This window comes from Crassostrea angulata, chromosome 7 (assembly GCF_025612915.1).
Source record: "Crassostrea angulata isolate pt1a10 chromosome 7, ASM2561291v2, whole genome shotgun sequence".
In the NCBI taxonomy this organism is placed as follows: Eukaryota; Metazoa; Mollusca; class Bivalvia; order Ostreida; family Ostreidae; genus Magallana; species Magallana angulata.
Window position 1 is genome coordinate 17954417 of NC_069117.1, and position 10682 is coordinate 17965098.

General features: G+C 34.1%; 1 protein-coding gene across 19 annotated transcripts in view; it reads right to left on the reverse strand.

The window, feature by feature from the left end:
* Positions 1 to 10439, reverse strand: part of LOC128192124 (pre-B-cell leukemia transcription factor 1-like) — an 18705-nt gene extending 8266 nt beyond the window's left edge. For 8 of the 19 annotated variants that reach the window (XM_052864594.1, XM_052864586.1, XM_052864582.1 and 5 more), the window contains exons 1-7: positions 10013 to 10438; positions 9798 to 9871; positions 5246 to 5490; positions 4509 to 4520; positions 2561 to 2653; positions 1344 to 1534; positions 914 to 1049 (exon numbers count right to left, since the gene is read on the reverse strand). In XM_052864594.1, coding sequence (XP_052720554.1) covers positions 914 to 1049; positions 1344 to 1534; positions 2561 to 2653; positions 4509 to 4520; positions 5246 to 5490; positions 9798 to 9871; positions 10013 to 10200 — 939 coding nt within the window. In that variant the 5' untranslated portion in view covers positions 10201 to 10438. Of the gene's footprint in view, positions 1 to 913; positions 1050 to 1343; positions 1535 to 2560; positions 2654 to 4508; positions 4521 to 5245; positions 5491 to 9797; positions 9872 to 10012 lie in introns of all 19 variants that reach the window. The other 11 variants (XM_052864595.1, XM_052864589.1, XM_052864599.1 and 8 more) reach the window with 7 other exon arrangements.
* Positions 10440 to 10682: the final 243 nt, after the last annotated feature.

Here is a 10682-nt window from a genome sequence, read left to right on the forward strand (position 1 = left end):
TTTTATTTTTTCTTCTTATATTTTTTAATCATTAGCACTTTGATGCATTGATATTAAAAAAAACCCAGTAAGAATTTAATATTCTGTTCAACATATGCATTGTTAACAGCAAAATTAAGTTGAGTATGTTAACAAATTGCTCCTTTTGTCACAAATTGTGTACACAATGCACAGGTAAACTGACGACATCAAAGGCAAAAGATTAGCCAGGTAATACCATGACTGATGAGAGAATTTGTTATGTGACCCACATGATAATAAATTGCTGTAAAATGAATAAAGACAGTAAATTCAAATCTAAGTCATACAATTCTTGCTCATGATTTTCAAACCTTAAGACAAGAAGAATTTGGCTAATTTATCAAAAAATCTTAAATGTAATTCATGCTCTGTCTGTCATTAAAACTAACAAAATATTTTGATAAAGGAAAAATAATTTATTTATGAAAACTTTGACTTCAAGATTCTTTAAAAAGTGTATATACCAGTTTGGTAACTCTTGTCTCCCTGTGAAATAAGCGTTTTGTTCAAATGCTACCAACCATTATCAAAAAATCAAAAGGTTTTACCTCAAAATTGTGTCATGTCATTGTTTTAAATTGGTTGATCATGCTTGTAATGTGTAAGCTGTGTTGAATTTGTTTTTGAGGTTTCCCTTAATACATAATCAGGTTTTTTTCATTCATTGATTTGTACGGATCTGTGGGTGGATCTATTTTTTGCATTGATCTGTGAGGGTTGATCATCTAGTATGTTTTGTAATGACCTGTGGAGTGGATCTATTTACCTGAGGTGTAGATCTATATTTTATATCGATTTATGGGGTGGATCTACCAGTATGTTTTGTTCTGAACTGTGAGGTGGATCTATGCTTACTTCTGACATGTGGTGAGGATCTAAGCTTTGTACCGACCTGTGACACGGTGATTCCACACTTCCGAGCGAGTTCCTCTTTGGCCTCCTCACTAGGGTATGGATTACTGAGGTGGGAGTAAAAATACTCATTCAGCAGCTCTGTGGCTTGTTTACTAAAATTTCGCCTCTTTCTCCTGAAATAGTATGTTCAGTTACTTTTAAGTTCCTTTTAACCGAGTTCTTCTAAATCAAATTCAAGACATTACAATAGTTGTCAAATGCTTTTCTTCTCTGATATTTATTATAAATTAGGTAAAATTGAATTATTTTCTAAAAAAATTCGCAAAAGGAATATTTTTCACCATAGGGGTTGTTGAATTTTTTCAACTGATTATAAATTAAAGAAACTATATGAAAGAAAATAAAGCGCATATCAATAACAAGAAACATGTACAGGGCAATGGACAAAGTTTGTTCATATTAATTACCTGGCATCAAGGAACCTTGACCTTAGAATCATTACTGCTTCACAGGTGCTCTGTTTCAATTGCATTTCAATGGCAGCAAACTTCTTGCGTATGATAGTGACCATTCTTTCGATTTCTTTGGGAGCTATAGGACGAGTACGACTCTGTTCCCTCAACAAGTTGACCACATGAGTTGTAAACTCATTGCAAGCCTGGTAAAAAATACAAACAATGCAAGAGATCAATTCAAAATCGAAAATGACTTTCTTCAGAGGTACACAATCAGAATCTAGTTTTGACTCCAAATAATGTGTAGGAATATGATTTAATGATTTTGTGAGATGATGCTACTAACCTGGGTTATACTGAAGTATGTTTACATGTTAAAACAAGGAACATTCCAATAAGTGACCATGCTACTGGTTGAAGACAAAATGTGTTCATGCTGATCAGCATTCAACAATTTTTTCTATCACCATGCAACACAAGTCATGTACACAACAGAATAAATAGTATTAAAAAAGCAAACTCATTCCAAGTCACACTGCATTATGATTTCTTTGATATATATAATAAATCTAAAAAAAATTCACTTTGCAACTTGGCAGTCTGCTGTATATTGAATTACTGTCTTGATGACTTATTAAACCTTGCTTGTGGAAATGGAGAAAGAAATTCATATACACAAAACAAAAGAACAAATCATTCTATAAGCGGAGTTTTACACATGTTTGTGTGAACAAATAAAACAAACACTTCCTATTGACAGCAAGGATCCTTGCTGACAGAAATATGCTACAGATAAAACATGAGCAAGAGGAAAAGAACAATTTCTGAAATTATAGAAAGTAATTTAGAGACGCAAGTCTAAACAGAAAGTTTTGACGTGTACAATAGCAAAATACCTGTGCAGAAACAGTTAGTACGACAGCGAAAGTTTCAACAAAGACCACAAAAACGGACATTTTTATTAATGGTTACAGAAATACTTCATTTTCACCAAGAGACAAAGAAGCTTGGACAGAGAAGATTTACAGAAGACAACTGTTTATCAAACTGCTTACAAACTTGTGACAGGGGGGAGGAAAACTCATGTCCAGAAAAGCCATTAATTGCTTGACCATTGACCATCCAAGTCTTCCTCCCCATGGTCACAGCACATCAAATGAACGTTCAGATGAATGGCCAATGGAGACAGACTGATTGTATCCATTATGTGATATGAATTGGCTAGCTACCTGTTCATATTTCCCATATTCCGTTTGGTAGACTTGACGAATCTGGGCCAGTTTAGCTTCATAGTCCGAGTTTTTGATTTCTGAACCATCGCTCTAGAAGACAATAATCGAAACTCTTTCAATCATAATACTGTTTAGGTAGGAAGTCTACAAATCGGCTTTCAAAAAACTTTTTTTGGTTTGTATTTTTTAATGTAGCGATGCGCATCTTAATTCAATAAAAGTAATTTTTGTTTTGGGATCGCATGAGTGAAACCAATACGTAAATCTGAAAACCAGAATTTGTAGATTTCATACCATTTATTATAATTATTCTACTAAGAATATCAGGCAAACTGAAGCATAATTCATTCAATTACAACAATTTTAAAGCATCTAATTCATACTTATAGCATTCAATTTAGCATGCCAACTAATTAGGAGGAAATTGCCTTCACCTTTTAATCATTGAGACAAATGAAAATTGAAAAAAAATTGTCTTTGATTGTTTCAAAGCCTATATGGTTCATTGATTAGCCATCACAATGGAAAATGATGTACTGCCTAGGCAGTCAATTATTTCTATTTCTAATTAACAATATTATCGATAATTTTAAAATGAAAATGATTATGAAATTCTAACAAAGATATATGATCCAATAGCATTATGTGCAAATTTATACACCTGCAAGTCAAAGGTTTGAATTTAATATAACAAAGAATTTTTTATAACAAAAATAAATTGAACATTTATATGCCCAAAAGAATTCTATTTCAACACACCAAATCCAAATATAATACCAAGTACGTTAAAGGAAGTAAATTAACATGTAAATGGCAAAATTGTGAACATTAGTAAGAAAAAAAAAGTATATATATGCAAAAGAAACAAAATGTTAAGAGAGATACATCATTCAGTAACACTTTCTCTGGGCCGATTCCTATCCATGCATCAATGACTTTCTTTCACTTCAAAAAACATCATCAATTAAAAGAAACATGAAACGCAATTAAAGGATTGGCGAGTATGTGTACTTCTATTTTATTGCCTCTGGCCCTGTGTGAGTATAGACTGCCTCTGATGACAAAACCGATATATTCACTTATATGCAAATAAATTCTTTGGAGTACTTAAATTCAATAATTTAAACTTATCACAGAAAAAAAATGCATAATGCTTTTTTGAGAAATAAAATGATATACACATTACTAACTGTACTGGGAATTAGTAGATAATTTTTTATTACTCCTATGTTTTTTTTTCCCTTAAGCTTTATTTTTTTTAAAACTAACTAATCTATTTCTTTCGAAAGAAAAGCCTTAACAAATTTTATCACTTTAGCAACTAAAGTATTTTTAAATTGAATACATGATAAAATGTTTCAAAGACACTGGATCAATGATAAATTGATTTTGGCTTAAATGCTTCAACAAATGCACTTGAATACATGTATGGTAAAATCTAATGTTCTGTGCCTCGATGATACATAAACTTTAACTTAGTTAACAATTTTTGAAAAACAACTACCAAGTTTTCTATTTTTAAAAAAGTTCCTTTTTGTGGACGTCATTTTGCATTTGTTATGATTGTTAGTAAAAACAAAATCTATTTTTTGGAGGTTAGAATCAAGTGATCAAGTGTAAAATTTTCTGCCGTGTGAAAAAACCACAAGATGTTAGTCTTACTAAACCAACCACAGACAGATTTTGAGACATAAATAATATTTTCCCACTGTTTTATATAAAAACATCAAATAAGAAATTATTGATATCTAACCAACTTCTGATTATCATTCTTGGAAAAACAAACTCAAATTCACACATACAGTTAAACATCTTCTGATTTACAACTAAATCTCTCTTAAAAAAAAAAAAAAAAGCATTAAGGAGTGACGGGTTGATTAAAATGTCTGTGGTTAGCATAGCAACCAAAACCAAAAACAACAAGGGAAAATAACATGAAGCTTACTAGATCAAGGTCCTACAATTTGGATACAAAGTGTTTTAGAGTTACAATAGTATATAAAGAGTGTTGCTGGAAATACTCTATAATATCATCATATTAAAATGCATTTATTTCAGTTACAAATTAAATACGGAACAAAATGCTTGGTATTAATAAGAGATAGAGAGAAGTTATTGGTCTATAAATGCTGAATGAAGATATAAATCTATGTTATCATGTGTACATTCTGAGAAATGAAAAGTGTTTCGTGAACATCTCAGAATAGTTGTAACCAATGAACATTGTGAAAAGGAAAATGTGCTGAGCAGTAACTGATATCTGTGGAAAATAAAGATCATGAATTTCATTAAGCGATTCTGAACAGAAATGTGTTATTGTTGCTGAATATGCATCTATTCCACTGCTCCAAAAAGTCTGATGAAAATCAAATGAATATAGAATGAGTGAATAGCATTTTCAGAGGAGGCCTTGGCTCTCATAGTACACCAGTTAACCACATCAAATGACATTGATTCTGTTTCCATTCTCATTTTCTAACAACCAATTATCATAATTGCTTTTGAATTTCACATCAATGAAAAACCCCAAAATAACACTTTTTTAATGATATCTTTACTGTTATAGAAACAATAGGAGGAACTGATCAGAATATTATGTCTAGCGTGAATTGGTCTCAATTCTATCCATAGGTACTCTAAAGAAGACAAGAACTCCTCTTCAAACACTCTCCTGCCACTCACCTGCTCATATTTCTCAAGTTCTGTGTGATAAATCTGACGAATTTGTGCCAGTTTGGCACGGTAGTCTGAGTGTTCTATGGCACTGTCAGGCTGACCCCCAGAGGCGGCAGCAGTGGCATTGGCGGCAGCAGATGACCCACCCCCTTTTTCTGGACCCGCCACTCCTTCTGCGATCAACATATTGTCCAACCGCATCAGCTGAGGGTCAGGGGGCTCTTCCTCCTGTGAGTTTCTTATACTTAGCACTGTGAAAGCATAAAAAAATATGATAAACAATTCATTCATTTAAAACTAACCAGTCGTTTTCAATTCCTTTTAAAAATCATTTTTAGACCAATTTTTTACTAAAGTATACAACACTTTAGACAATACATAATGTACATTTCCAAGAATGGTACCAGTATATTCATTATATTTCCTTTTCATCACGGAAAGAGTATGTTTTTTAAACAAGAGGCCCAGGGGCCACATCGCTCACCTGAGCAACAATTGCCTTAATTCTGATCAAATTAGCATTACAGCATCAAAATATCTTGACAACTGAGTACAGTAGATCTTGCTAAAAAAAATTGAAAATCTGCCAATTTTTATCCACCTCTTATTTTTTGGTCAATACCAAGCCCCTTTTGTTGTTGTACCTCTAAGATTTTTCTCTATTCCTATATACCCCCCCCCCCCCCATTTCGTGGCCCCACTATTCTCTAGAGTATCATGGTTTCATCAAACTTAAATCTACCTTTAATCTCATGACCTGTGCTTTCACACTAAGTACTGAGTTTTGGACCAAAAACTTTCCCAGAATATTTTTAAAGATTTTCTCTATACATACCTATGTAAAAATTCAAACCGCCATCAAAGTCCCGCCCTACCACTAGGGACTGTGATTTTGCAAACTTGAATTTACACTTTCCGAGGATGCCTCTACACAAGTTTAAGCTTTTCTGGCCAAATAGTCTTTAAAAAGAAGATTTTGATAGATTTTCTCTATATATTCCCAAGTAAAATTTCATCCCCCATTGTGGCCTCACCCTACCCCTGGACTATTATTTAAACAAACTTGAATCTATATGATCTGGGGATGCCTCCACTCAAATTTGGGCTTTCCTGGCCTAATACTTTTGAGAAGAAGACTTCTAAAGATGTTCTCTATATATAAAAATGTATCCCCCATTGTGGCCCCGCCCTACCCCCAGGGACCATGATTTGAACAAACTTGAATCTACATTATCTGAGGATGGTTACACGCCAATTTGAGATTTCTTGGCCAAATAGTTATTAAAAGAAATTTTTTAAAAGATTTTCTTTATATACTCTTATGTAAAAATTGATCCCCTAATTGTGGCCCCACCCTACCCCCGGGGACTATGATTTGAAGAAACGTGAATCTACACTACCTGAGGATGCTTCCATTTTAATTTGAACTTATCTGGCCTAATAGATTTTGAGAATAAGATTTTTATAGATTTTCTCTATATATATTCCTATGTAAAACTTGATCCCCCAATTGTGGCCCCACCCTACCCCCAGGGATCATGATTTGAACAGACTTAAATCTACACTACCTGAGGATGCTTCCATTTTAATTTGAGCTTATCTGGCCAAATAGTTTTTGAGAAGAGGATTTTTAAAGATTTTCTCTATATATTCCTATTTAAAACACGATCCCCCTATTGTGGCCCCACCCTACCCCCGGGGACCATGATTTAAACAAACTTGAATCTACACTACCTGAGGATGCTTCCATTCAAAGTTGAGCTTTCCTGGCCTAATAGTTTTTGAGAAGAAGATTTTTAAAGATTTTCTCCATATATTCCTATGGAAAACTTGATCCCCCAATTGTGGCCCCATGATTTACACAAACTTGAATCTACACTTCCTGAGGATGCTTCCATTTAAATTTGAGCTTTTCTGGCCTAAAAGTTTTTGAGAAGAAGATTTTTAAAGATTTTCTCCATATATTCCTATGTACAACTTGATCCCCCAATTGTGGCCCCACCCTACCCCCGGGGACCATGATTTGAACAATTTTGAATCTACACTTCCTGAGGATGCTTCCATTTAAATTTGAGCTTTTCTGGCCTAAAAGTTTTTGAGAAGAAGATTTTTAAAGATTTTCTCCATATATTCCTATGTACAACTTGATCCCCCAATTGTGGCCCCACCCTACCCCCGGGAACCATGATTTGAACAAACTTGAATCTACACTACCTGAGGATGCTCCCATTTTAATTTGAGCTTTTCTGGCCTGATAGTTTTTGAGAAGAAGATTTTTGAAGATTTTCTTTATATATTCCTATGTAAAACTTGATCCCCCTCTTGTGGCCCCACCCTACCCCCGGGGACCATGATTTGAACAAACTTGAATCTACACTACCTGAGGATGCCTCCACACAAGTTTAAGCTTTTCCAGCTGAATAGTTTTTGAGAAGAAGATTTTTGAAAAATACCAACAAATTTTTAATAATTCTCAATTATCTCCCCTTTAAAAAGGGCGTGGCACTTCATTTGAACAAACTTGAATCCCCTTCACCTAGTGGTGCTTTGTGCCAAATTTGGTTGAAATCTGTCCAGTGGTTCTTGAGAAGAAGATGAAAATGTGAAAAGTTAACAACGACAACAACGACAACGACAACGACGACAACGACAGACAACGGACAAATTGTGATCAGAAAAGCTCACTTGAGCCTTTGGCTCAGGTGAGCTAAAAACTGTTTATTCTCAATGAAAACACTCTTTGTACATTTTTATTCCCAAAATATCTGTGGTTCATTGACCCTTCGCAGGGAAAAATGCTGGTCTGGAGGGAAAAATTGGACAGCATGTGCAAAGAAATTAAATCCCTCTAGCTAAATGCAGTTCTCTATCTAAATACCCATAAATCAATTTAAGACAGCCAACTTAAAAAAAAGAGTTGCACACTGGCGGAAGGCCCTAGCAAAGTCATTGGCAAAAATCAATAAAACACATCCAGCACTGATAAAGATGTGTTATATACAAATTTTCTCTTGCGTCAAAATAATTGTGCAAGTATCTTTAATTGTGGTGCATATCGTGCTCCTCCTATTGAAGCAGACAAAACTGCAAACCCCCACCTACTTTTTATCAACTCCCAACACAGCCCTTTCATTGCAGATAAATGTTAAGAATCATTTTTCAATGAGATCTTATCAATTTTCTTTAATCACTGGTATACAGAAAGTGGCAAACAAAACAACTGGTGATGTAATGCATTATTTCATACTTCTATGAATGAAAATAAATGACAGGAATCTCTGTCATTTATAGGTTTTGAGACATTGAAAAGCTGCTTTTTTAATTCTTCGGATTTGAATTTTTTTTCTACGGCTACATACATAATGTATTAAGTGTACAAATAAACTTGGCGCCTTGCTAGGAGTTCACTGATTTTCACATCTCCCAATGCCAGTATTGAAACGAATAAGCATGTTAACACAAACTGGTACTCAATTATTCAAACTTTGTCCTTGTAGACCAAAAAAAAAAATATATAGAGTTCCAGTTGGTAAATTTTTTATCATTGTTTAGAAAATACAAGTGTTGCCATGAGCCATGAAACAATATCAAATTACTGTTGCTTGAAATGTGAATCTTCAAGGTCTAAATATTATATGATTAATGAATCAGATGTCCGAGGTCTAAATATAATATATAATTAATGAATCAGAAGGTGTGTGTACAGTATATCCCATAAAAAGAAAGCGTATACATACACGTGAATTACATACATGTATAAGGAAAACATTTTCACGCAATTGATTTTGACACTACATGTACATACTTGTGTCATCAATATTGATATTCAATTTATTATTTTCATTGATTTACACGTGGCCTATACTACTATCAATTATCCAGTCTATAACATTATGGACAATATGGGTAAAAAAAAATTAAATTAAATTTATACGTTTAAGCATTACACATGCATTTTCATTCAACACATGTAGCCTTGGGAAATTTAGACACAAAAGAGGCCTTGAAAACACTGCTGAAGGGGATCGAGATGTCAGCTAATAATGGCCATACATTTATCATGAACCTCTTCCTTTGTACCTAGTGATATAACCTGCTATGATACAGTTATATTTTATGGAAATATTTATACCTTAAACTTTTTTAATAAAAATTTTTTTCTATATTCTTCCTTTATCAATGTATTTGTATTCTGTATATCAAATGTGAAGGGAGCAAATGGCATTCCCATATAACCACCCTCTATCCAAAATCAGAAATTGCTCTCATCCTAAACAATAGCAAATTATTTCTGTTTGACTATATAGAGAACAGATGAACAGAAGTATTCTAAAACATTACACATATAAAACTGATGATATTCGGCAGTATATCATCAAGTAATATAATTCCACAAATATATGACTATCTATAGCTTTTTTTAACATTATAATAATCCAATAACATAACAGACACTGTACAAACATATGGGATTACATCCCTCTGATTCTCTCAGTACTTTTATCAAAAGTGAAAGTAGAAGTACAGTACCACTATTGCATGACGGCTGGCTACTTACCCGTTTTTTCTTTGATTTCACACAGTACGCTAAATAATGCTGGCTTCATTCGATGACAGTTCAGTGTGTGTTTTCTAAAAGAGCAAAACTCGCTTAATAACAATAGAAACTGATCGAAAGAAATGAAAATAGCAGAGGGAGGAATATTATTTTTGCGAATAACATGGGAAATTTAAGGGAAGGGAGGCCGAGAGAATAACAAGATAGGCCTGTACCGGCACCTTGCTTGGGCTTCGTCCAAACTCTGGTCAGTAATTGTCATAATTTGTTGGAGGATGTCCCCTATCTCCTGTTTTCTCTGATCTGACGGTTCATCTTGACCCATGTTGTACTGAGGCAACACGTTTCCCGACATGTTAGTCAGTCCCCCTTGTTGTGAATACATTCTTTGTCCGTCTTCCATATTTTTTCACTGTTCTCTCAACGTTTATTCACTCACTGAAAATGCTCTATTCTGCATAAAAAATAAAATTATTCACCCAATGTTAAAGATCCTCATTAGTAAGTTTGCACAATACACATACACAGATTACACAAATTCCGCTACATTGGAGGATTATTGGGGTGGTACATCAGTGCCAGTCAAAATGCCTCTAAATAGAAATGGCGGCTACACAAGCGTGAAACTAACCAGATTCTTTCCCGTAGATGCTACATTATCCAATCAGAATATAGCAATGGTTCATTCGGCACTTTCCGACAGCAATATGTAATTAGACTAAAAATAGTAGCCAATGGACACGCTGGATTAACGTTCGAACCCCACACGCCCTTGACGAAGATTGACAGCTCGGAAAAGAAATTTGACGGACAACCTATGCCAGGGGTACGGACAGGGCCCTTTTAAACGCGTTACACGATTATAGGTGTGAAAAGAAAAGATCA